Source organism: Rhinatrema bivittatum, chromosome 6, assembly GCF_901001135.1.
Source record: "Rhinatrema bivittatum chromosome 6, aRhiBiv1.1, whole genome shotgun sequence".
Lineage (NCBI taxonomy): Eukaryota > Metazoa > Chordata > Amphibia > Gymnophiona > Rhinatrematidae > Rhinatrema > Rhinatrema bivittatum.
In genome coordinates this window covers 26,548,660-26,576,591 of record NC_042620.1, presented here as the reverse complement: position 1 = coordinate 26,576,591, position 27,932 = coordinate 26,548,660, and the positions used below count along the sequence as shown (strand labels likewise).

The window sequence follows — 27,932 nt, the reverse complement described above, 5'->3', positions numbered from 1 at the left end:
TTGTTGCCCAAATTTCTTCACATCCGATATTATATAGCAATGTGGCTCTGTTTCACACCGCTATACTGTGTCTGTGCCCGACACTGTACAATGTTTCGGACGTAGTTGTCCTTCCTCAAGGGCGATTTTCTATGCTCCGTTTTTCTCCATTATGGCTCTCAGCGTTTTTTTTACCTGAGAGCCATAATGGAGAAAAACGGAGCATAGAAAATCGCCCTTGAGGAAGGACAACTACGTCCGAAACATTGTACAGTGTCGGGCACAGACACAGTATAGCGGTGTGAAACAGAGCCACATTGCTATATAATATCGGATGTGAAGAAATTTGGGCAACAACATGCAGAATATTGGATTTACAAGCTAAGTGATCATATTATTCTCTCATTGATTTTAAGAAATGTGGGAAAAGGAAAAGATATATGTGGAATGAAATGGATTTTTAAAAAAAGCACAAAAAAAGCACTGAGCACTTTATGATTTGCACTACAAAATAGTTAAAAAAAGGGACTGACCAATGATTAAAAATAAGGCAGAGTGATAAATGGTACGTGTTGCCGCACAATGATGCCTATTATGAAGGTCAAGGAAGGTATTTTTCGCCTAAGGTAATACAATAGAGTGGCGGGGATTTGTAATATTATTACTATACAGGTACTACCTGTATCCCCTCTTCCATCTGAACTTTTCTCAACAGAGGTTCCAAAGATAAGATGAATAATAGAGGAGAAAGACAACCTGGCAAATTCCTCTGATTGATTTCTGTTTACTAACATCTTAGCCATCAAGAATACATAAAGTAGATGTACTATTTCCAAAAAGTTTTCATCAAATCCAAATCTAACACCTAAAACAGGTATCCCCACTCCACTCGATCAAATGCCTTTTGCACTCTGGACATATGTATATAGTGTTTTTCTAGTTTCTTATAAATCTACATGACTACAAAGATATGGGATCCCTTTATCTTTGTTCACCTTCTCTCTTTGTTGATTATAGGACTTAGCTAAAACTAAGTCATGAACACTATTCACGTCGCCTCCCGTACAAATTGATGTGGCATCATACTCTATCAGCTTCTTCAGCAATCCTTCAAAGATGGCATCTCAAATAATTCTACTTTTATCATCAAATACAGTTCACAAACAACAAAATGGCTTTGTGGATTAGTAATGCCACTCCAGCTTTCTTGACATTGGTAGAAGCATACCACACTCCTTACCCCCCCCCCCTTGCATTTTTTTAATGTTCTATTTTATTTAAATGCATTCCTTGCAGCATTTGTTTCTTTAAGGCATTCAGTATTTAATGCCTCTTAATGGCAAAGTTGATCCCACCTACATTCAAAGAGACAAGTTTAACCATTCTCTCATGCATTCACAATTCCAGCATTGATTCCTTCATCCAAGATGGTCTTATTTCTCCCTCTAGCGTAGATCCCCCAACCAAGATTTTCCCCTTCCTCAACTATTCCTGCTATCTTATTTCTCCCGCTAGCATAGAAACCCCAACCAAGATTTTCCCCTTCCTCAACTATTCTTGCTATCCACTTTAACAGCTTTCTCACAACCTTTAAAAATAGATTCCCCATATTCCATATAAATTCCCACACTTCCCTGTCCCATCCTCCATCCCCTTCCTTTTATTCTCCTCCCATCATCCCCATGTCCTCCACCTCCCTAACAATTATCTTTCCTATGAGCAATATTATCATGTTTACTGTGTTGGGTGCACCCCACCCCCACCCTATCTACCATACCTCTCCTTTACAGCCCCACAAGTAATTACAATTTATAGATTTAGACTTTGTCAATATCTAGGAACTATTCCTTCTCATCTTGATCTCTGAAGATATGTCCCAGTCAAGTCAGTATCAAGTCTATTTGCAGGCCTCATCCATTCTTCTGCAGTATCCCCCCAGATCAAAATTTCTTTTCCACTGGCCATCACTCCAATCCATTCAAAGTTGCTAACAAAATGGTTACGCTAAGGCTCTCATTCCCACTGGCTCAGAGAATAGCTCTTCATGTACTTGACCTCTGACTCAACATAACCGTAAATGTTCTTGCTTATTCTCCGTCTTTGGACAGCCAATATTCAGTCTATCTTCCTTCTTTAGACAGACTTCATTATTCTAACAGATTCTACAAAACAGCAAGATATCAACTTCAAACTATTTATAGTTCTACTCCGCACCTCCTTGTCATGTGCAATCATTTTTCCAGTGTCATTTTGACCCATTCCTCCAATCTGAAATAAACGCCTTGACTTCTGCTGGTGAATTGAGCCATGATGATTCCCTTGTGTGTGTCACCCGCAATCTTGCCGGGCTCAACAGCATGCATCAGACGTTTAGTTCATGTAGCCTAGAATTAAATGGTATTAACTCCCATCTTTTGGCTGTAACTTTTGTCAATTAGTTCTGGAAGACTAATACTGTTTTATATTTAACTCTCAGCTGAGATGCCCTTCTAATCTCCTGCAAAATTGCAGTCTTGGGTCCAAATTTCAGGATACATACAATCACTACGTGGGATCTCTCATTAACATCTCTCTTCAGGCCTAGTCTATAAGCCTGTACAACTTGCAGTCTTCCCAGACTTTCTCCCAGGCTTTGCTCTTGTAATTCAGGTTAGGCAACACTTTTAGGAATACTCACAAATCGAAGGTTGTTTCTCTGGGATCTGTTCTCCACGTTTTCAGTTCTGTCCTCACATTTTAACACAGTTTTCTTAAGTTTCTCCAACTCTCTCAAAATGTTTGCTAGGTCATCCTGGATGTCAGATACTCTCTATTTTTGCTAGTCTTTTCTTGATTGGTGCCATTTTCACAGTAACTTCCTCAACTTTATCATAGAGATTCTCAAATTTAGAATTGAATACTGTCCCAGCCACCACTGTCAGCTTAGATACTACTGTATCTAAGTGCTCACCTCCATGTTGTTCTCTGCAATCTTAAGATCTGCAGGCTTGATTTTCTCCTTGTCTTTATTGATCTAGATCAGTGGTCCCCAAACCTGTCCTGGAGGGCCACCAGCCAATCGGGTTTGTGGGATATCCACAATGAATATGCATGAGAGAAAATTTGCATGTTATGGAGGCAGTGCATGCAAATTTGCTCTCATGCATATTCATTGAGGATATCCCAAAAACCCGACTGGCTGGTGGCCCTCCAGGACAGGTTTGGGGACCACTGATCTAGATGATATATCTCTTGATGCTTCCCAGAAAGAATGGTCAGTTCTTTTATGCAAAGTCCCAAGTTTATAGCAGTGTTACAGTACCTGACTAGTGCCACTGTCACAGTAACTTCCTCAACTTGATAACAATGATTAGGGTGGATCGAGCAGGGCAGCACCTGGAGAGGTAGGTACCACCCTGCTTCGCTCAGAACATCACATGCTCCTATTATTTAATTTAAAAAATATGCATATAATTATACTAGGGAAACTACCAGCACATATCACCAGCTGTAGATGCGTGCAAGTAATTTTCCTGGGATAATTTTCAAAGTGAAAGTATGCGTATACATTTTCTTAGAAAATTAGTGTAAAGTCTACAGGTAAAAGATACCCGCAGACTTTACAGCATTACAGCAGCTGAAAATGATCCCCATCATGACATAGTATATGATGGCAGATAAAGACCAAGATGGCCCAACCAATTTGCCTAGTAGCAATTTGTCAACTTTGCATAGATGCACGCACAAAGGGCTGGATTTTAAGACATACGCGCGGGTGTACATTTGTGCGCACAACCTGGCGTGCACAAATGTATGCCCAATTTTATAACATGCACGTGCAGCTGCGCGCATGTTACAAAATCCGTGGTCAGCGTGCGCAAGGGGGTGCACACTTGTGCACACCGAGCCCTAGGGGAGCCCCAATGGCTTTCCCGTTCCCTCCGAGGCTGCTCCGAAATCAGAGCGGCCATGGAGTGAACTTTCCTTCGGGCCCCCCCCCCCCCCCACTCCCTTCCCCTATCTAACCCGCCCCCCAGCCCTACCTAAATCCCACCCCACCTTTATTTTGTAAGTTACGCCTGGTTGCCGGCACGCGATCCCCCAGCACAGAATCAAATGGCCGCTGTGCCAGAGGCCTTGGTTCCGTCCCCGCCCACACCCCGCCCCTTTCACAAAGCCCCGGGATAAATGCGCGTCCTGGGGCTTTACGTGTGCCGCCAGGCTGAAAATAGGCCTGGCGCGCGTAGGGCTTTTAAAATCTGCCCCAAGGTTTCCATATAGAGAACCAGACTCCCTCTTACCCTTCCCTCATATCAATCATCCAACTTCTCAAAGTTGTACCATTGTCTTTTAGGGTTGAAACTGCTTCTCCATGCACATTATCCCCCCAATGCTTCCTTGTAGATTTGATGGAATTATACCATTGCTGTTCAGGCTTTATCCACCATACCATGCAGGTTACCCCATGCCTTCTTGGAAGCACAAAGCAGTCCTATCACAGCTGTTTTGGGCTGCAACTGCTAATTTGTGCAGATTATGCCAGTGCTTCATGATCAATCTCTTGCTACCAGGTTTCCTCTTTGTTTAGAACATGCTTTATTTATTTATTTATTTAAATTCCATTACCATTTTTGTCATGATAACCTCCTCTCAGGGAAGGCATTCCAGTCATCCACCACCCTTTCCATGAAAAATTATTTCCTGACATTATTTCTGAGTCTATCCTCTTGGAGATTCACATTATGACCCTTAGATCTAGAACTTATTTTCCATAGAACAAAGTTTGCTTTAGGTATTTAAATGCGCTTATATCCCCTTGTCTCTCTTCTCCTCTAGGGTATACAAACCAGATATTCTTGAAGAATCATTGAAAAAATAAAGTTTAGTCCAATCAATCTAATGCCACATCTACCTTTAACTCCTGGAATAGTGATATTGCTGATAACTTAAGCCCAGCATAGACAAAAACATTCCAAAATGAATGGAATACCTCAAAACAAAAGAAACCTTGGTACAACGAAGAGCTGAGACAAACTAAACAGACACTGAGAAAATCAGAGAAACAATGGCAGAAACACCATCTGCTGTATCCTTAGATCCCTTCTATCTAAATATTGTGAACAAATCAATAAAACAAAAAAAGACTACTTTGCAAAACAGATTCATGAAGTAATATTTATTCCAAATTACTCTTTGAAACTGTCAAAAACTCAAAGACCCATCTTCCTCCAACTCAAGAATATACAACTTCTCAGAGAAGGACTGCAATGAATGTGTCACTTCCTTGTTAGATAAAATAAAAAGATTAAAAACTCAATTCCTCACTTACTCGCTAACAAATGAAGATGAAGAAAAACCTGGAAGTTCTACATGGAATACTTTCGACATAGCAACCAAACTAGAAATAAATCAAATCAGTTCCAAAATTAAATCTGCTATCCACCCATTAGACCCAGTTCCAGCAAGTTCCCTGAAAATTGTACATAATGTAATCACTCCAACAATTGCAACCATAATAAACCACTCACTCTCAGAAGGGCTGGTCCCATGCATAGCGAAACAAGCTGTGATCAAACCAATCCTGAAAAATAAAATTGGCAGAATCGATGATTGGGACAATTATAGACCAATATCCAACTTGCCATTTATTGCAAAAGTTCTTGAGAAAGCAATGTTATCGCAATTGGAAAATCATTTAGAACACAGTGACATTCTATACCCAAATCGCTTTGGATTCAGAAAAGATCACTCGACAGAAACTCTACTCATATCTTTATTTGACCCTGTGCAACAGGGGTTTAACAATGATGATTCCTATATCTTGGTACTATTAGATCTAATAGCAGCATTCGACATGGTCGACCATACTCTGCTATACCATCAGATGAAAAATATTGGAATAGATGAAAGTGTACTCAAATGGTTCTCATCCTTCCTAGCTGATAGGACTTTCCAAGTCAAACTGGGCAGCCACCTTTCTGACACGTTCCCAATCGACACAGGTGTCCCTCAAAACTCTGTTCTCTCGGCTACACTCTTCAACTTCTATATGCTTCCTATATGTAAATTACTAGCAGATCTAGGAATCAACTTTTCCTATATGCTGATTACATACAATTCTACCTTCCTATTGCCAAATCAATTGAAAATACAGCAGGAAACTCAACATACATGAAGGCAATACAGCAAAAGTTATATCAGCTAAAACTAACACTAAACAAAAATAAATCTGAAATCATATGACTAAGGAGAAAGCAATCTGTAATTAAACTGCCATCCCTTGTCCTGGGTAACTTTCACATCACACCTTCTGAGCAAGTACGGGATCTAGGAATACAGATCAATGAGAAAATCACAATGAAAAAGCACATAATCAAATTAATTAAAACAGGAGACTCCTAGCTAAAACTTTTACATCAGCTAAAGCCTCTACTAACATTCCAGGACTTCTGAACTGTTTTACGAACACTAATATTCTCAAACTTAGATTACTGCAACTCACTATTACTAGGCCTTTCCTCAAGACAATTAAAACCATTACAGCTACTACAAAATGCTTCTGCAAGACTACTGTTAGGAAAAAGAAAATTTGACCACTGATAAATCTACACTGGCTGCCAGTACAAGCAAGAATACATTATAAAGTACTAACACTCATCTTCAACGTAATCAATGATAGTAACTCCTGCTTATTAGGCATGACTCTCCAATCATACACACCACAATGAATACTTAGTGTTACGACTATGGCTGCTGTGCAGCCTCCTCACCACCAGAGGCCCCCCATGAGCACACTCCCTTGGCTGGCCAGTCTTCCTTGCCTACCTGCTCCATGTCCAGAACCCTCTATTTAACTTCGTCTAGACCAGTGGTTCTCAACCCTGTCCCCCCAGCCAGTCGGGTTTTCAGGATATCCACAATGAATATGCATGAGATAAAATTTGCATACACTGCCTCCATAACATGCAAATTTTCTCTCATGCATATTCATTGTGGATATCCTGAAAACCCGACTGGCTGGGGGGGGGTCCCCAGGACAGGGTTGAGAACCACTGGTCTAGACCAAGCCTCTGTGCTTCGGCATTGAGTTCCTTTGGATTCCTTGCTGTAGCCTTCTGTTCCTTGCCTTGCGCGCCTTCGGGCATCCCGCTTCACTGCCTTCTTCTGTGGCCTATAGGCCCTTTGCTGATCTTGCTCTGTAGGCATTCTAGTCTTGCCTGCCTTCTTGTCCCCTCTATCCCTGAATCCCTTTCTGTAGCTGCACTATTACTCTTCTGCTTCCCCCTGCTTCCTTGGACTGTCTTGCCTTGCTGCCTTTTGGGCATTTTGTGGTTTCATGTTCAATGTAGTCCTTGTCCTGGTTTATCCAGTCCTGTCATTGTCTGTCTTCCTTGCCCAGTTTCCCCTCATCAGGTTCATGCTTACCTGCACGCTATTCTGATTTCACCCATACCTGCATTCAGTTCCAGTGTAACAGTTCACGCTTACCTGCGTTCACATCCACACGTTCCCACATGCTGTTCCAGTGTTTCCTGAAGTTCGCCCTTACCAACACGCTTTCAGCACCCGAGACCCTCCTCAGCCAGCACCCAGCACCCGAGACCCTCCTCAGCCAGCACCCAGCACCCGAGACCCTCCTCAGCCAGCACCCAGCACCCGAGACTCTTCTCAGCCAGCACCCGAGACTCTTCTCAGCCAGCACCCAGCACCAGAGACTCTTCTCAACCAGCACCAGAGACTCTTCTCAGCCAGCACCCAGCACCAGAGACTCTTCTCAACCAGCACCCACTACTACAGACTCTTCTCAACCAGCACCCAAATTATGGAACTCTGAGTGGTTACGTCTCATTACAGAAAGAAACAGCTTCAAACGTGAACTGAAAACATGGATCTTCAAACAAGGGTACAATCTAACATACAATGACAACTTGTAGAAAATTACATAAATATGTTTGATAATGATCAACAATTACTAAGAGATTCAAAAGGTACTAAGACAACTCACTAACTACCCCATAAAAATTACCTAAAAGGAACTAATTTATCATGAATTACTATTTAACAATCTAGCTAACATTGTGTGGACCTACAATGTGAATGTTGCTTTTGTAAACCATTGTGATCTTCTTTTGGAATGACGGTATATAAAATGCCCAAATAAATAAATTATTTGGATCCTCAAGTCTCATGTCATGACTTTTGATACAGACTGCTCACCATTTTGGTTCTCTTTCTCTGGACCACCTCTAGTCAATCTTTATCCATCCTGAGATACAGCCTAAAATCAGATACTTTGTGCCGCCACAATATTGACAAAACATGGCACTACTGACTGCCTTTTGATTTAATTAAATAGTATAGTGAGATTTTGATAGCAAAATAAACCAGATTCCCTTACCTTCACATTAAAGCCAAACCTGCCATTTTCATCTGGTCTCATTCTTATTAGAACTAGATTGTCATGGGGAACAACACCATTGGGCTGTTTAAAAATGAAAAAAAAAAAAAAAGTAAATGTTTATTTCATTTAATTCAAACTAGTCTTGCCCCCTAATAATTGCTACTAAAATACTCAACAATGGAAATCTAAAAAGAAAGAATATACATTGTGAAAGTGACATTTCAAAAGCCAGTTTCCTGCAATTTAGATACTAAAAAGTTCTACTATTTAGTTTTCCAGCAGCAGAGGCAAGCTCAATATGGTATTTATGGGTTTGTTTTTATATTTTTTAGTGCTGTGATAATTTTATTAAAGTTAAAACAAATTTTGGTAGCAGAGAGAGATTAAAAAAAAAAAAAAAAAAAAAAGGAGCAGAGATACCACACACCACCTGTTGTCAAGCACTGAAATGGCATTTTAAAGTTTTGCATGAAAAAGTATACCTGCCAATGTCTGGTGATAGAATGAAAGTGGTGTGCTCAGTTGCTACTTTTTTTTTTAGGATGCTGTAAAACACAGAATTTTAAAAGTAGCAACTAGCTAAATGCGAGTTTTAAATAAGTCTTTTCCTAGCTTGCATTTTGTACATTTATAAATTAGCAGTAAGTCCAAGTTTGTCCATCTGCAGACCTAAAAAAAAAAAAGTAGCAGGGGTTCTTCTAGGACAGCAGGATGTTAGTCTTTACGTGAGTGACATCATCATATGGAGCCCAGCACGGAAAACTATTGGCATACTGAGCATGCCCAGCATGCCACTATCTGCACATCCACGTGGGGTCCCCTCTTCAGTCTCGTAACATAGAATTCACAAGCAAAAAATAAAACAAAACGTAGGAAAACCCAACTCCATGGGTGGCGGGCGGGTTTCCTGAGGACTAACATTCTGCTGTCCTAGGAGAACACCTGTTACAGGTAAGAAACTCTGCTTTCTCCTAGGACAAGCAGGATGGTAGCCCTAACATGTGGGTGACTACCAAGCTACAGGCTGCTCCCGGATACGATGACCAACACCACCTGACTGCCAATGGGCACAAGAAATTACGGTGCTGTTGGTTACAGAGGGAGGCAGCCTGAACCCTAACAATGAGCCCTAGGCAGGGAGAGTTGGGTTTAAGGCTGGAAGAGATTCCTGAGGACAGATTGGCTGAAGCTATTGTTATGCCGACCATCCTTGTCCAAGTGGTAGTGGGCCGCGAACATGTGTAGGGAACTCCATGTCGCAGCCTTGCAAATTTCAGCAACGGGAACTGCCCGCAAGTGGGCTACCAACGCCACCACAGCTCTCACAGAGCTGAAGGCCTGCCTGTACATAGCAGGAGGAGATAAAATCCACCAGCCAGTTGGACAGAGTTTGCCTGCCCACCACAACTCCCAATCTATTCTTGTCAAAAGATATGAAGAGTTGTGTGTGTTGCCTGTGGCCTGCTCCATATTCTAGACAGAAAGCTAAGGCCCTCTTGTAGACCAAAATGTGCAGAGCCTGTTCACCCTGGTGCGAATGAGGTCTCGGAAAAAAGATGGGCAGAATAATCGACTGATTGAGATGAAAATCAGTCAGTATCTTTAGGCAAGAACTTAGGATGCGTACGCAGAACCACCTTATCATGAAAGAATTTTGTGTAGGGCGGATACGTAACCAAAGCCTGAAGCTCATTAACCCTGCGCGCCAAAGTGACAATCACCAGGAAAAGGACCTTCCAGGTCAGGAACTTCAGATCGCAGGAGCACAGAGGCTTGAAAGGATCCTGCATGAGCTGCGCCAATACCACGTTTCGGTCCCAGGACACAACAATAGGCCAGAGGGGAGGTTTCAACTGAAGCAGACCCTGCATAAACCCCCCTACTATGGGCTGCACAGAGATGGATGTACCACAACAACCTGATGGCAAGCACTGATGGCACTCGGGTATACCCTGATTGAACTGGTTTTCAATGCAGCCTCCGAGAGGTGCCACAGATAGTCCACTAACTTCAGAGTAGGACAAGCAAATGGATCTAAGCCATGACCCAGATGGAGAACCTCTTCCACTTCAGTCTTTAAGACTTCCTGGAAGCTACCAGTACCTGAGACATATCATCAGAGATGACTAGCTTCTCAACATTCAGGCCGTCAAAGCTAACGACCTGAGGTATGGATGGCTTAGCCTGCCCCAATCCTGTGTAATCAGATCGAGGGAGGTCCCCAAATTGATCGGATATCTGATCGACAGGTCCCGCAGGAGGAGCAACCAGACCTTTCTTGGCCAATAAGGTACCACCAGGATAATGGTTCCCTTGTCCTGCTGGGACTTCAAGAGTCCTCATTACCAGCAGAAGCAGAGGATACAAGTACAGAAGACCCTTGCCCCAATGATGGGCAAAGGCATCCGAGGCTGGTAGTCCATCTGCCCTGAACATGGCGCAGAAGTGGCTCACTTTGTTGTTTCAAGGGGGGACAAAGAGGTCCACGTCCAGGGTTCCCCATAGGCGGAAGATCTGGTCCACTACTGCAGGATCCAGCACCCAATCATGCAGTCAGAATGCTCAACCCAGGCGGTCCACAACCACATTCTCTGTCCCTGCTAGGTACATTGCCCGTAGGAGCATGCCTTGGTACAGAGCCCAGGCCTGTATCTGCACCGCCTTTTGACAAAGGAGGAACGAACCAGTGTTCCCCCTGTTTATGTACCACATTGTCACCTGATTGTCTGTCTGGATCAGGACCACTTTGTGGGACAAGTGATCCCGAAATACTCAAAGAGCGTAGAGGATCACCTGAAGCTCCAGGAAGTTGATCTGGCATTGAGATTCCTGAGCCAACCAGTGACCTTGTATGCGGAGGCTGTCCACATGCACCCCCAACCCAGGGGAGATGCATTGGTGGTCAGTACAACCTGGGGTAGAGAACTTGAAATGGGACCCCCTGCTCCAGATTGGACAGATCCCACCATCAAGACAGGGAGACCTGGAGAGGCTGCGTAATGCAGACATGTGCATCGAGGTCCTGGGTCTCCAGCGTCCACTGAGACCGCAGTGTCCACTACACTCTGCGCATGCACAGATGGGCCAAGGGGGAAACATGGATAGATGCTGCCATGTAACCCAGAAGATGAAGCAAAAGGTGAGCTGAAACCTGCTGGTGTCGGTGGACCAAACTCGCAAGGGACGACAGGGCAAGTATCCGATCGTGGGGCAGAAATGCCCTGGCTTGAGCTGTGCCCAGTCTGGCTCCAATGAAGCCTAGGCTTGGCGATGAGTTGAGATGGGACTTGGGGTAATTGATGGCAAACTCCAGAGACTGCAGCACCCCAATGGTCACAGAGCGCGGAGCACAACCTGCTGAATGGCGCTCTTGACCAGCCAGGTGCCTAGGTTGGGGAAACACGTGCGCCCCCACCACTGCCATGCACTTGGTGAAAACCTGAGGGGCTGACACAAGGCCAAATGGCAACACTCTGTACTGGAAGCGGTCCCTGCCCACAACAAATCAGAGATACTTCCTGTGACCAGGGAAGATCACGATGTGGGAATAGGTATCTTTTAAGTTGAGAGAGAACACAGCCAGTCTCCTCTTTGCAAGAGTGGGATCAGGATGCGCAAAGAGACCATCTTGAACTTTTCTCTTTGAAGAAACTTGTTCAAGGCTCTTAGATTGAGAATAGGATGAAGGCCCTCTGTTCTCTTTTGTATCAGGAAATACTGAGAATAGAACCCCCGTCCCCACTGGCGCAGAGGAACAGGATCGACCGCTCCAGCTGTTAGAAGGTCAGAGAGCTCTGTCAAAAATATTTCCTGATGAGCCAATGAGGCCAACAATGGACATGGGGGGTGAGAGTCTGCGGAGACATCCCTAAGTTAAGCTAGTATCCTTGGTGAACGATGAAGAGAACCTACTGGTCCAAGGTAATGCAGGGCCAGTGGTCCACAAAAAGATGCAGCCTGCCCCCAACTGGAAGGCAGGGCACAGAGGGTACAGTAGTCTGGCTCATGCTCCCCCGTTCCCTGTCAAAACCCTGAAGCAGGGCTCTGCTGGGGTACTGGCTGAGTCTTGGGGGCCCGTTGTTGTCTGGAGCGAACCCCGGGAGGCTGCGCCTGGTATGCGCTCCCTCGAGGCAGGAGAATAATATTTCCTCTGGCAATAGGATTTCCTAGAGCACTGTCACAGGTCAGAAGTGCTGGCTGAAAGGTGCTAAAGGGTCTCATGGTGGTCCTTCAAACTGGGCCACCGCGTCTCTGATCTTATTTCCAAAGAGATTCTTCTCCATGCAGGGCAGATCTACCAGTTTCCGAGGTCTGAGGCACGGAGCCAGGCTATCCTGCGGACATCGATGCCTGCTGCAACCACCCTGGCCACCATCTCAAAAACATCGTAGGTGGCTCTTACCTCGTGTTTACCCACCTCAGAAAGAGCTTCCTGTTGCTGTTGAAGCAGGCATTCCGACAATTCCTGGACTTGCTTCCACAAGTTCCGGTTGTACTGGGTCATATAAAGCTGGTAGGAGGGAATCCAGGCAATGAGCATAGCGACCTGGTAAACCTTCCTACCCAGGGCATCCAACGCTCTATGCTCTCGACCTGGAGGAGCAGAGGCATGGGTGTGGGAGCACTTGGCTTTCTTGAGGGCAGACTCCACCACAACAGATTGATGCAGGAGATGGTGCCTCTCAAACCAACGCTTGCTGCACTAAGTAAATCACATCCGCCTTCCGACTGACTGGAGGAATGGTCATGGGGTGTTACCAGATCCTGAGGAGTAACTCCTTGAAAAAGTCATGGACTGGGACCACCACTATTTTCTTTGGGGCATCCATGAACTGGAGGACTTCCAGCATTTTGTGCCAGGCATCCTCCTTAGTGAAGAGCTGAAATGGGATGACCTCTGCCATTGCCTGGACAAAGCCTACAAAGGAAAGGTCTTCCAGAAGGGACCTAAGTCTCTCGTCCGGTGGAGATGGGTGAGAGAGAAGGTTGCCTGAGTCATCTGAGGAGGTCTCAGAGGTATTATCCCCATATGGATCATATAGGGCCTCCTCCTCGTTAAGGTCTCCTGGGGGCAGATGTGGAAAGTCCCTGCCTAAGCCTCTCAGTTTGGACACAGAGGGCATTGACAGCCCTGGGGGCATTAAGGGCACAGACGGCATCACGATACCCGATGGCCCGGGACATCGCAGCTGCAGAAGTAGTGGCCCTGCGGGCATCGTCTGCCACATCGGCTCTTCCTCCTTGGAGGACTCGATGATGGGAATCGCTCTGGAGGAGGGCATTGGTGGCTGCTGGGGCACCGATGGTTCCCCGGGCACCAGTTGCATCAGTAGTGTGCCCAAAAGAACATCTAGACGCTCGAGTAGGGGCACCAAGAGAGACAGCGAAGGCTCCGGCACCAGCATGGGAACTGGTATCTATGGCAGCTCGATATCCCGCAGTGCTCATAGCACCACTGGCTGAACCCTGCGATCCAACTGCTCTAGAAAATCCACTGAAGAAAAAAAACGGACAGAGGAGGAAGAGGAGGGGGGGGGGGGGGAGGTGTCACCAGAGCCTCCTCGAAGCCCAGCACTAACACTGGTGGGGAATGCTTGGCACTCCCGGGTCTGATAGAGGCCAAGGCCTCCTCTCCATGGGGTCACTTTGGTGCCGCACCTGTCCCGGTGTCGTGTCCTTCCCCGGCGCCGAAGACGACAAAGATCCAGATGGCTTGAAATGCGAGAACACCGGAGATCGCCTATCTCCGGCCCCTCTCTCTCTCTCTCTCGGGTCCCAATGGAGGACTGGAAAGGGATGGCGTATAGTGGCTCCCTGTGGCCTCCCGGTGTCGACACCCCTGGCAGCGGAGTAGATGGATCAGGCCTTTTGGTCCCAAAAAGCTTTTCCATCTTATCCAGCTGGGTGAGATGGCCTTTGGGGGCCATCTGATTGCAGAGAGCACACCCCTGGACATCGCGCGATGCCCCCAGGCATAGGATACAAGCCTCATGCGGATCAGTGATAGACATGGCCCGCGGGAACTGGAGGCATCATCAGGAAGTCAAGATCTGAAGAGTTTAAGCCAAGAGTATACGAAGACACTGGATAAGTAGGACAACGCAAGGCTGGATGAGGTGGGCTGATGGGGCAAGGCTGGACAAGGCAAGATTGGAAGACAAGGCAGGATGAGACAAGGCTGGAAGACAAGGCACAGGAACCATGAACACAGACAGGAATCAACATGCAGGAGTAACACACACTGGACAACACCATAAATAAAACAGCCGGCGAGTGATCGATGGCTGGGGGCCACCGGAGAGCGACACACCGGGAACTGACTGCAACAAGGGAGAAATTAAACCTACCACGCCACGGGAAGGACACCGACTGGTAAGAGAGGGACAAGGCACAGTAACAGCCGAAAATCAACTAGAAAAAACTTTGAAAACTAATCGAAAGAGCAGAGCTCTACTACTGCGAGGCAAACACGTCATGGAAAAAAGAGACTGAAGAGAGATCCCATGTAGACACGTGAATAGTGGCATGCTGGGCATGCTCAGTGTGCCAGTCAGTTTCTAGAAACTTTGAGAAGCGTTTTCCATACTGGGCTCCATCTGATGATGTCACCCACATGTGAGGATTACCATCCTGCTTGTCCTAGGAGAATTCTGAGAACCCTGTTATATTTTTATGAAAATACAGCATCTTGCATGGACTGGAATAGAGTTGGTGAAAGCCCCTTGATAAGATATTGACAGTACAGCGCTGAATAAAATACAAAACTTTTTAGTTTGATTCTATATACATAAACAAATTTTTGGATTGCGACATTCTTGTTCAGAAAATACACTAATCTTTAATTCTGTACCTGTGACCTTGAGTGACTTGCTTAACCTGGGGTTGCAGTAGGCAGACATGAGGGAATTATCAAAGCTTTTCTCTGAGGTCAGATTTGTTTATGAAAAATATCTGAGTATTTTCAATTGTAATAACACTGGCATAAAACTGGAGTAATGTTTGTACTGAAGGAGAACTCAGAGAGCCCTTCCATTTACTGCATAACTGAAGCACCATTCAGCTGGTGTACATATTTGTATACACCATTTCTGTAGGACATGGGAACGACAACTGAAAAAGAAGTTGATCACACTCAGGTCTCAGTTGTATTAGCCACTGTTTGCAAAATGTCTTGCTTTTCAATTTCTGGAAACATGGCACTCTTGTCAGAACTTCAATCATATTTCTACACTTCAGAACCAGTCAGCAGACCTCTGTACACAATTCTATTTGCAGAAATACAGCACCAGCATTCGGGGAGAGATGGGCATAATGTATCTTAAGTCCTCTCCAACTCTATTTCACATCATCACTATGCAGAAAATGAAAATTAGAGCTGGCTAAAATGGGCCAATAACTTACAGTGGATTTTTCTGGAGAAGGAGGAACATCAAATGTTTCATTAACATGGTTGTCCAGTTCTTGCTGCGAGTGCAAGTGATGAATTTGGTTCAAACTGTTCTTTTTTGATTGCTTGGGTGGTAGTGCAGGTGGCTGCCCATCTACAGAATTATCCTGGGACCTGAATATTATAAAGGGCAAAAAGACAAACAAAAAAAGTTTGGACTTTCTAGGTGGCAACAATGAAGGTTTTGGTCAAGGTCTCAATTTTCTTCATTCTTTGTACTTCACTAAAAAAAATGTAATGTGATGTCTACTGAAATGTCAGGTACCTATGAGAGCAACAGCTGCAACCTGCATGCGCTCTAGTCACTAGTACATTTTGTTCAAAATAGCTAAGACATTACTATTCTACATTATGTCACACAGCTATTTAGAGAATCTTTTCCTCTTTATGATTTTTCAAATTGATTTTGTTATAAAGCATGCTATCAACAAAATGCTAAACCTGCAGAAATTTCTCCCCAGATCAGCTGGGGCTTGGAATTGTGCAGAGGCAGTGCTCACAGCCCTTTCCAGAGAAGAGGCAGGAGCCCAAGGCATTATGCTATGTCATCTAGGTGCCAGATTTACAGTTCATGATTACAGAGCTCCTAAAGGAGCTCTGGTGCATGGTCCTCAGCTGAAAACTGTCAATGCAGTGATCGGGCGAAGTGAGTTAGATATAAATTTAGGGGAAATCCCCATCCCCCAGATAATTACAAATGAAGACTCAGTGCCATAGGCCAAAAAAAGTCAATTCCAACGGAGTTAGGAAGCCCATCAGAGCAAAAGCAAACTGCTAGCACAAACTCTTTCACCCCCTCCAATCTAGCAAAAATCTTATAATGCAACAGAATGTTATGACACAAGAAAGCAGACTTACTTATCTGTAACAGGTGTTCTCCTAGGAAAGCAGGATGTTAGTCCTCACAATTGGGTGATATCATCGGATGGAGCCCGGCACAGAAAACTTATGTCAAAGTTTCTGGAACTTTGACTAGGCACATTGAGCATGCCCAACATGCCCTAATCCACGCGTCCACGTGGGGTCCCTCTTCAATCTTCTAATATAGAATTGTGATAAAAATAATATAATAAACCATAGGAAATCCCAACTCCACGGGTTGGCAGGCAGGTTTCATGAGGACTAATATCCTGCTGTCCTAGGAGAACACCAGTTACAGGTAAGCCACTCTTTCTCCTAGGACAAGCAGGATGGTAAACCTCACACATGGATGAATATCTAGCTACAGGTTGCTCTCCAACACAAAGTGGGGACCAACAAGTATCAGCCAGGTGCCAACAGGCACAACTACAGTGCTGTTGGTAACAGAGGGGGAGACAACCTGAACTCAAACAATGGGCCCTAGGTAGGAAGAATTGGGTTCTACTCCTCAAACAGGTTCCAGAGGACAGACTGGCCAAACCTACTGTCATGTTGGCCATCCAGTAGTGTGATGCGAATGTGTGGAGTTCTCCTCCACGGGGACTTCTCATAAGTGGGCCACCGACATTGCCATGGTTCTGACATAATCAGCCTTGACATGACACCCAAGATGCAGTCTCGCCTAGGCATAAGAAAAGGAGATACAATCCTCTAGCCCAGGGGTGGGCAATTCCGGTCCTCGAGGGCTGCAAACCAGTCGGGTTTTCAGGATATCCTTAATGAATATGCATGAGAGAGACCTGCATACACACTGCCTCAGTTGTATGCAAATCTATTTCATGCATATTCATTAGGGGTATCCTGAAAACCCGACTGGTTTGCAGCCCTCGAGGACCGGGCTTGCCCACCCCTGCTCTAGCCAAATGGATAGTATCTGTTTGGCAACGGCAACTCCCAACCTATTCCTATCAAAAGAAATGAAAAGTTGGGTGGACTGTCTATAGACTTCTGTCCATTCCAGGTAGAAGGCTAAGACTCTCTTGCAATCCAAACTATGCAGTTCTTGTTCGCCTTGGTGCAAATAGGGCCCGAGAAAGAATATTGGCAGAACAATTGACTGGTTAAGATGGAAATCCATCACTACCTTAGGCAGGAACCTAGGGTGTGTATGTAAGACCACTCTGACATGAAAAAACTTGGTATAAGGTGGATAAGTCACTAAGGCCTGGAGCTTGCTGAAGCAACCGCCACCAAAAATATGACCTTCCAGGTCAGGTACTTCAGATCACAGGCACGCAGTGGATCAAAAGGAGCTTTCATCAGCTGAGCGAGCATCATGTTGATGTCCCAAGACACAGCGGGAGACCTTAGTGGAAGCTTCAACTGAAGCAGGGCTGCACAGAGACGGGCATACCATCTACACCTTGGTGGAATGCTCCAATAGCACTCAGGTGAACCCTAACAGAGCTGGTTTGTCAAGTAGTTTTTGCGTGCAGCAGGAGAAAGCATCTAGGGCCTTTTGCTCATACCACACGGAACACCTCCACTTCAGTCCATAGGACTTCCTAGTGGAAGGCTTTTGAGAAGCTACCAGGACCTGAGACACATCTTCAGATAGATCAAGCGGCTCTAGGATCAGTCTCTCAACATCCAGACTGAGAGCAACAGGGCCTGGAGGATGGGATGCCGCAGCCTGCCCTGAATCTGAGTGATGAGTTCTGGGGAAGTCCCCAGACTGATCTGTTCCCGGAACCAGACTTGACTCGGCCAATGGGGGGTTATGAGGATAATGGTCCCCTTGTCCAGTCGGAGTTTCAGTAGAGTCTTTGTGACCAGAGGGAGCGGTGGATACACATACAGAATACTCTTGCCCCAATGGCAGACAAAGGCATTAGAGGCCTGCTTGCCATCCAATCTGTACAGGGAGCAGAACTGATTCACCTTCCTGTAGCAGGGGGATGTGAACAAGTCCATGTCTGGATTTCCCCAAAGGCGGAAGATCCTGTTCATTACCCCCTTCATTGAGTGCCCATTCGTGGGGTCTGAAGGTGTGACTCAGTTTGTCTGAATTGTTGTTTTCCATTCTGGCCAAGTATATTGCCCGAAGCACCATCTCATGGGACAGAGCCCAGGACCAGATCAGTACTGCTTCCTGACACAGGAGGTACAACTCTGTGCCTCCCTGCTTGTTGATATACCACATGACAACTTAGTTGTCTGTTTGGATCAGGACAATTTTGTTCTACAGCCGATCCCTGAAAGCCCATAGAGCATACCTGATTGCCTGCAGCTCCTGAGCGGACCACAGATCCTGGGGGGTGTGGAGCCCCTCTACATGGGCACCCCAGCCAGGGTGAATACATCTGTGGTAAGGACAATTTGGGTAGGGGGATTCTGGAAAGATATTCCCTGCTCCAAATTGGAAAGGATGCATCACCAGGTCAAGGAGTCCTGGAGGGGCGGCATGATGCAGATTCGGTCTTGAAGGTCCTGGGTGGCCTGGTGCCACTGCAACCTTAAGGTCCATTGGGCTCTACGCACGTGCAAATGTGCCAAGGGATTGACGTGGATGGTTGTGGTCATATAGCCTAGCAACTTCAACATGTGCCTGACTGATACCTGCTGGCTGAATCACCTCCACTATGGACGCCAAGGTGACCGCCTAGGCGCGAGGCAGGAAAGCGTCTGCCTGAGCCGTGTCTACCAGGGCTCCTATAAACTTCAATTCAGGTGATGGGCTGAGGTGAGACTTTGGGTAATTGATGATGATCCCTAGTGACTCCAGCACCCGGATGGTCAAGTGGAAGGACCAAACTGTCCCTGCCCAAGAGGTGCTCTTGACCAGCCAATCGTCCAGATACAGGAAAACATGCACGCCCAGTCTGCGGAGGTGCGCCCCCACCATGGCCAAACATTTGGTAAAGACATGTGGGGCCAACGCTAGCTCGAACAGCAACACTCTGTACTGGAAGTGCTGTTATCCCACCACAAATCTGAGATACTTCCTGTGATCTGGGAAGATCTCTGAGTGTACGCATCTTTGAAATTGAGGGAGCATAGCCAGTCCCTTTTTTGCAGAAGGGGAATCAGGGTGCCCAGGGAAACCAACTTGAACTTTTCTTTTCTTAGAAACTTGTTCAAGGACCTCAGGTCTAGGGTGGTATGGAGCCACCCTGTTCTCTTTGGAATCAGGAAGTATCGGGAGTAGAATCCCTGCCCTCTTCGCCCTGATGGGACAGGCTTGACTTCCCTGGCCATAAAGAGGGCAGAGAGCTCCTGAAGAAGTATCTCCTGACACACTACCAGCCCCCAAATCAGGCAAGGAGGAGAATTTGGCGTGACACCCAATAGGTTCAATTGGTACCCTTGCTGGTCGATGGACAGAACCCACTGGTCAGATTATACTAGGCCACTGATTCGAAAAGAACCATAGCCTGTCCCTGACCAAAGGGTGGCTGGCTCATGTTCCCTACGATCCTGTAAAAACCCTGTCCCAGGATTTAGCTGGGGCACCAGCTGGGGCTTGGAAGCCCGCTGCTGCCTCGGACGGCCATGAGGGCTCAACTTCTGAGAACAGGAGCGAGGGCCCAGAGGATAGTACTTCCTCTGGCCTTACCTCACCGACCTCCTGGCTGAGGAGGGCTGGACTGAAGTGCTAGCGGAGAGTTGTTGGAGTGTCTCATGGTGATCCCGTAACTGAGCCACCGTGTCCCTCACCTTATCTCTGAAAAGATTCTCCCCTGTGCACGGCAGGTCAGCGATTCTTTCCTGTACCTCTGGTCGGAGGCCCACAGTCTTGCCATTCTGTGGGTGCCAATTCCCGCTGCAGACACTCTCGCTGCAGAATTGAAAACATCATAGGTGGAGCACACCTCATGTTTCCCACACTCCAGGCCCTGACGCCCCAGCAACAGGAAGGTGTCTTGCTGCTGTTGAGGTAGCTGCTCGGCCCCCTCCTACACCTGCTTCCAGAGGTTGCAAGAGTATTAGCTCATGTAGACTGGTAGGAGGCAATGCGGACAATGAGCATAGCCCCCTGAAAAACTCCCCCCCCCCCCAAGGGCATCCCGTGCTCTGTGCTCTCCCAAGGGGTGCCAAGGCATGGGTCCGAGAGTGCTTGGCCTTTGTAAGAGCGGATTCGACCGCTATCAATTGATATGCCAGCTGGCATCTGTCGAATCCGGTAGCCTGTTGGAAGAAGTAAACCCCGCCCGCCTTCCTGTTAACAGGAGGAACCATGAGAGTGTGCTCCCAAATCCACAACAGCAACTCTTTATAGATCTCATACACCGGGATCGCCACAATCTCTTTAGGAGCCTGTACAAACTGGAGGATCTCCAGCATTTTATGCCGGGCGTCGTCCTCCATCATTAACTGAAATGGGATGGCTTCCACCATCACCTGCACAAAGCCTGCGAAGGTCAGGTCCTCGGGGGGGACCTGCTTCGCTCCTCTGGAGAAGGTTCTGAGGGGAGATCTTCCGATTCCTCTGAGAAGGATTCTGTAGTGTCATCCCCCTAGGGGACATAAGGTGCCTCATCCTTGCTAGACTCCACAGGGGATTAGGTCATAGATGCTCGCTTTCATCCATTGGTGTAGGCAGTGATGGCATTGGTGCTGGACCTGGCAAAGCTGGTCGGGGGAATAGTGGCCGCGGTGTCAGTACCGGCACCGATGGGGCTGCCTCCTCTGCATCGGTCAGGGGACGCATTGGTGTCCCATCGGGCTTCGATGGCACCCTGGGAACCAGCATATGGCTGGGTCGGTAAAACACTGGAGGAGCACATTGAGATGCTCCAGCAGCAGTTCCAGCAGGGCAAGCACGAGCATCAATACAGTCTGTGCCACCTGCTCAATACCCCGCAGCGCCCAGTCGACTGCCAGCTGGACTCTGTGCTCCAACTCCTCCTCAAAGGTTGTCAATGCCAAAACGAACTGGGAGGCAGGAGGGGTGGCCAGATCTTCCTCAGAACCTCGAGGTGGATTGGCAATGGACACCTGGACCGGTGGAGACCGCCTTGGAACCCCGGCATTGATGAAGGATAGGCACTCCTCACCGTAGGGTCACTTCGGAGGCATTACAGCAAGAGCCAGTGCCTACCCGAGCCTGGCACTGTGCATAGAGGGCGACTGGTGCTGATGCTTCCTTGGCTTCCCTTGGTGCTCGGCCCGGTCTTCCCTGGTGTCGAGGTCAAAAGTGACGAACCTGATGTCCTTGACTGGGAGGAGACCAACAGGACTGATCCCGATGGTCGATGACTTGGTGTTCATTGGTGCTTCTTCGTGGTCCTTTGGTGACTTCCTCACCCTGAAGAGCTTCTCCATCTCGTTGCGGCAGCACAACATACTTTGGGGTCGGGCCTTTCAGCGATGTTATTTAATGTCTATCTCTCTCCTATAGCCAAGTTGTTGTCGATCATCTCTGACGGATTTAAGCTTTACGCAGACGACATACAATTCTATATTAAAGTTCAGAACTCTTGGTCCTCCTCAGTTGATTTGCTGTCTTTATGCATGAATACTATTAACCGTTGGCTTAAACAGAACAAATTGTCATTAAACACCAGTAAGACCACAATGCTTCTAATTCATAGACCGCTTGATACACCTTCACATGATACCATTACTGTTGATGGCTTGGTTTTTCCTCTCCTCAACCCTATTAAAAGTCTGGGTGTTCTGCTTGATTCAACTCTGTCTTTTAAACCTCAGATTAGATCACTGATTAAATCAGGTTTCTTTAAACTTCGACTTCTCATAGGCTTACGCCACTTGCTGTACGACTCTGATTTTCTGATGGTAGTGCGAGCGATAATTTTTCCTCATATTGACTACTGTAATGGCCTGTATATTGGCCTACCTAAGTTTGTCATCCATTCGATCCAACTGATCCTGAATTCAGCGGCCAGAGTTGTTTCCTCCTCAAAACGCTTTGATAGGATTTCCCCTGTTCTAGCTAAACTCAATTGGCTACCTGTTCACGAGCGTATTGTGTTTAAGATCGGCATGATAGTGTTTAAACTACGTGCCTCAGAGTCGACTGTTTGGTTCAACGCACTTCTACGAATTTACAAACCCGTGAGATCGCTAAGATCTTCCCAATTGAAACTATTAGAAATTCCTACTGTTCGTCAAGCACGACTCTTTATTACTAGAGAAACCTCATTCTCCATCGCGGCCCCAAGTGGAACTTAATTCCTTTTGAAATCCGTGCGCTGGAAGATGTTAAAAAATTTAAGATGGCATTTAAAAATTATTTGCTCACTCGTGCATTTAATATTGTATAATTACAATGTTATTGTTTACGATATGACTGTGAAATCATGGAGTGTTAACTGTTGAATATCCCCATTTAATATACCTCAGGTATGTAATTTAGTGAACCTCTTGGGATATGCTGTTGATGTCAGTTTGAAATAATCAATGATGGTTTCTATGAAACCTATATTTATGAGTGTCATTTTTATGTTCTGTTTTTATTATTATGTATGTTCAGAATTTATTATGTATGTTTATTTTGTATATCGCCTAGGCCTTTTTGTGTTAGGCGATTAATAAATTTTGAAATTGAATTGAATCTGGTTACACACGTGGCATCCCTGAACATCGTGTGATGCCCCCAGGCATAGGATGCACACCTCATGTGGGTCTGTGATGGATATGGTCCTCGAGCACTGAGGGCATCGATGAAACCCCTGACAAGATCATGACAAGATGAACTGAAGGGGCGAAAAATGACATCGAAGGTGGCGGGCAATTGATGCAGGTGGGCACAAAAGCACTGCCGCCACAGGGGAATGGGTCAAAAGAAAAAACTTACTGAACTGACGAAAACTCTGACTGGAAGTGAGGAGGAATCGAGAGGGACCCGCGATCGGAAAAAAACGTGATACTGAAAAAAATCAGTGAAAGTTTTCCAAAATGTTAGTGTTAGAGATTTTATGAGTTCAGCAACCGCAATGCGATAACTCCGCGGAAAAAAGAAAGACTGAAGAGGGACCCCGTATGGAAACGTGGATTAAGGCATGCTGAATGTGCCTAGTCAAAGTTCTAGAAACTTTGATATAAGTTTTCCATGCCAGGATCCATCCAATGATGTCACCCATGTGCTAGGACTACCATCCTGCTTGTCCTAGGAAAACACTAATTCAGAAGCCTTTTCAAATGTCTCCCCTTAAAGAGCACTTGCCCCACAATGCCACAACTCCAACTCTGCAAAATACAGCAACTCTAGCTTGTGTAATGTAAACAGATATAGAGAAAGGGAGCAAAGAAAATCTGAGGAGCTCCTAAAAATACAAAGTTCCCAAAAATTCCTATCTGATTCTCCATGTGGACTCTTGGTTTACAGAAAGGGAGGACAGAGACAGATTATCAGGGGATGCTTAGGAAGCCTCATTTTCAGAATGGAAAGTACAGAAGGCCTACTTATTAGACTAGACAAGAGACCTGGGTTTAAAGCCTGCTTTTACCATTGGCATTCATTGTGACCTTGGTAAGTCACTATCTCTTCAATTAGCTACCCACTCAGATGGTAACTTTTATATCGGTGCGTGTTCGTTGGCCTGTGCCCTGGGACATGGCCATTTTATAACATATCCGCATATATGTGCGCATTTTATAAAATAGGCTGGACAAGCGCACGTGTGCTGAATTTTACATGAGCATATGCCTGTGCACGCAAATCCCATTTCCACCACGTAAGTGGGGGGATCTTAAAAGGGATGTGCTCTGACGCCATTGCCCGTTTTCCCAATTTGTTCCCAGTTTACCCGATTAAGGAATCAGTCTTCCAAACCTTCTTAGTTTAATAGCCTTCCTTCCCTCGTTTGTCCGACCCTTAAAACCCCCCCTGATTTTTTTGTTTTATCACTTACATGTCATATATAGCAGAAGTAAATTTACGGTGCAGGGGACCCTGGCACATGCCAGATTGTGTAAGTATTTTCGCGCAAATTTCAGGTTAAAATCCCAGAACATCCATGCCTTGCCTACACCCCACCCCTTTTTGGAAACTTACAAGTACATTTTAAAAGGTGCGCGCGTGCACCCATAAACATGCGTATTGGGCCCGTGTGCAAAAAATACGCTCAATTTTATATTGTGCGTGCAAGTACCATTTAAAATATCCCTACCACATGTACTCACAAGTGACTGGAGGAGAGAGAAAGAGAAAGAAAATCTGACACTATCAGGCCGACCTAATAAAGCAGCACAGAAAACGGGTGCTCAGTGTTGAGCGCCCACTTTCCTAACGCGCACCCAGCCACCCTTTCCTGGGTGCGCGATCGAATGTTTAAATGAGGGAGTCAAGTTGCCAAGGAGGCACTAGGGAGCAATGTGCGCCCCTAGCTCCTCCTTAGCAGCAGGCGCCCAGGAAAGGTCGGCTGTCAGTGGGTTAGGAAAACGGACGCTCAGTTTTACGAGCGTCACTCTTCGTAACCTGACTGCCGGCACACTTGTTTAAAATTCTTTATTTTACTTTGACCATTTTGTTCCTCCGACTTAATATTGCCATGAAATTAAGTTGGAGGAAGTACAGAAAAGCAGTATTTTTCTGCTTTTCTGAACACTTTTTTGGGCTGCTCAGAAATTAACCCCTGCTCTGGGCAGGCATTAATTTCTGAGGGTAAAAATGTGCAGGTGGGGCGCACTTTTTTTTTTTTTTTGATTGAGGGAAAATAGCTAATAGCCTCATCAGTATGCATTTGCATGTGATGAGCGCTATCAGTTTTGCACGGGGTTGGACGTGAGTTTTGGATGCGCTAATCCCCTTATAGAATAAGAGGTTGTGGACATGCATCCAAAACCCGTGTCCAACCACGGTTTAAAGAGTGCACTCGGCTGAGGGCACTGTATTGGATCGGCCTGTAAATATATTCCACTGTAAGGGGGGCACTTGCAACTCAGGGTGTTTTTTTTTGGGGGGGGGTGTTACATTTGTCTGTCTAGGGCATAAGGGTCTGTAGATCTTTGTAACACAAGTGCCCCCCTTACATTGGAATATATAGTGTGTCAGATTGGCCCTTTAAAAGAGGCTCTGGCTCTCTCTCTCTGACTTCACCTCATCAGGTCCAGTAGTAAAGTTACCTGTGTAACTTTGCGCACATTGCCATGGTCAGCCTTGCAAAATGCTCTTGGCCCCGCCCCTTTTCTGCCTCCTTATTCTTAACGTGCATACGTATATACGCATGTACTTCCCGGCTTCTTAAAATTTGTGTTGCTTGTGCGCAGCCCACATATTCATGTATGGGGCCGTTTTTATGCAAACAATGCTTTTAAAAATCTGTTAATTTGTGCCTGCAACAGGAGATATGCACATATCCAGGCAGCTTTTAAAATCCTCTCAGCATGTGCCAGCCCAAATTATTTGCTTTTAAAATTAATCTTTTAGATTGCAAACTCCCTTGGACAGGGACTCGGACTCATTGTACCTTATGTAATCTGATTAGGACATTATATAAATACTGAAATTTGTTTTTACCTTAAAGCGGCAGTGTTATATAAATTGCTCAAAATATCATCTTGCCGGATTCTTGTCCATATTCTTTACCTTTTTGTTCTTAATCCTAGTGTTCTTTCTTATGTTTTCAAACTTTACTGTAGCCACACATACTGTTCCAAAGCATTCTCCTTCCCTGGATCCACTGTCCTGTATAATGCTTTGTTCATATTATGCCTATATGGGCTCCTAATGGGTGATTATAATAGCACCTAAATAACAAGCAGATTCAAAACAAAAGTTGGATTGATAAGGCTTCAAATGCTAATTTCTGCTTGGAAGCTGTTAAAATTGCTAGTGCTACTGCTTAAAAAATAAATTATTTTATGCCTTCAAATTTCCTTTTACAGATTATGCACAGTTTGCACAAAACTAACAAATACAGAATACATCAGTAAACCTCTCAACTGTTTGTAGTTAGAATATGCACTTTTTCTCCAAGAGTTACCGTAAGTCTTCATCTAGCCAGAATTCTCAAGCACACTTTTTTCTGTTTTATGGTAGATTACATCAGCTGACATCTTCCCTAAAACAGCAGTTTTAAAAAGTTAACTGGAATAAGGAAATATGGTAAAACTAATCTTTTTGATATCTCACTCTGTATGCATTTATACCCTGTACAGGTTTTCTATCTGTAACTATTGGGGGTGGGGGAGGGCAGGGAAGATATAAGGGCAGAGAGAACGTGATTCTTTCCTGTTCCCCTCCTTCAGGACTATCATTTTGCACAGCTAGCAAAGATTCCCAGGGTTGAAAATTGAATGAAGAGGCAGTTTGTGAAAAGCTTGAGCCTTTGCTAGTTGTCTGTGCACCTGAATGGGAGGCTTCTGAGTGCTGACATTTATGTGTACAGCATTTCTCAAAAGTCATGACAATTTTCTGAGAAACGATTCAATCAAACTTTGCTAAATCTGTCTTCGATAGTACCAGCTATTGTCTGGTAATGCCTTGAGACATCAAACAGGACAGACAAATGATTCTAAGAACAAACATGATTAGCTTGTATTTTGTTTGGAAGCAGATATTCTAATTATTTGAAATGCTCTACAAATGCCTTCCATGGAATTTATAAACTAATAGCAAACATTTGGGGAAAAAAGTAACTTAAATGAGCAAATAAGTACTTCAGAAGTAAGACTGCAATCTACTGTATCATATTAGCATAATGAATGGTGAGAACTGAGGAGCACACCTTGGGCAAACCTTTCCAGTGCTTTCTATTTGCCCAGTCAGCTTTGAATTTCCTTATGAAAGCTTACAGGAGGGGAGTAAGCGCCACCTATTCTGCAATCAAAGCAGCTCTCTATGTTGCTGCCTCTAGTGATTTGCATCATAATAATTAAAACATTAAAAAAAATATATATATAGCTATATATAAATAGGCTTTGTGAGCTTTTATTACAGATATGTAGACTCTGCCCCCTACCAGGATTTGCCATTTTTAAGTAAGCATTTCATTACAAGATGTGCATACACCATTAGTTCTGGTGCTTAGAAATCTCTGCAAGGTCACATGAGCTCTGTCTCCCTCCAGTAAATGTTGAGGATCGTTCATCTGTGAATCATAGTTAGTTCCTTTAATCGAGAAGCCAAACTTTCAACAGGCCAGCAATGTTTCAACGGAAGGATACATTTCCAGAATATCAGGTTCGGGAAAGACAGCATTCTTTGTCTGATTAGAACAAATGCTTGTATTTTCTCCCATTAGCCCGGTTTTGTCTCTGCTCTCAATCAAGCCTCTAAAATGCTTCACTGCTTCCCCA

At 45.4% G+C, this 27,932-nt stretch overlaps 1 protein-coding gene across 1 annotated transcript in view; it reads right to left on the bottom strand.

Annotated features, from left to right (window-relative positions):
- Positions 1-27,932, bottom strand: part of PTPN4 (protein tyrosine phosphatase non-receptor type 4) — a 685,809-nt gene that overhangs the window by 88,953 nt on the left and 568,924 nt on the right. Inside the window, exons 16-17 of the mRNA XM_029605153.1 lie at positions 15,761-15,920; positions 8,357-8,440 (exon numbers count right to left, since the gene is read on the bottom strand). Of these exons, the coding sequence (XP_029461013.1) occupies positions 8,357-8,440; positions 15,761-15,920 (244 nt within the window). The remainder of the gene's footprint in view (positions 1-8,356; positions 8,441-15,760; positions 15,921-27,932) is intronic.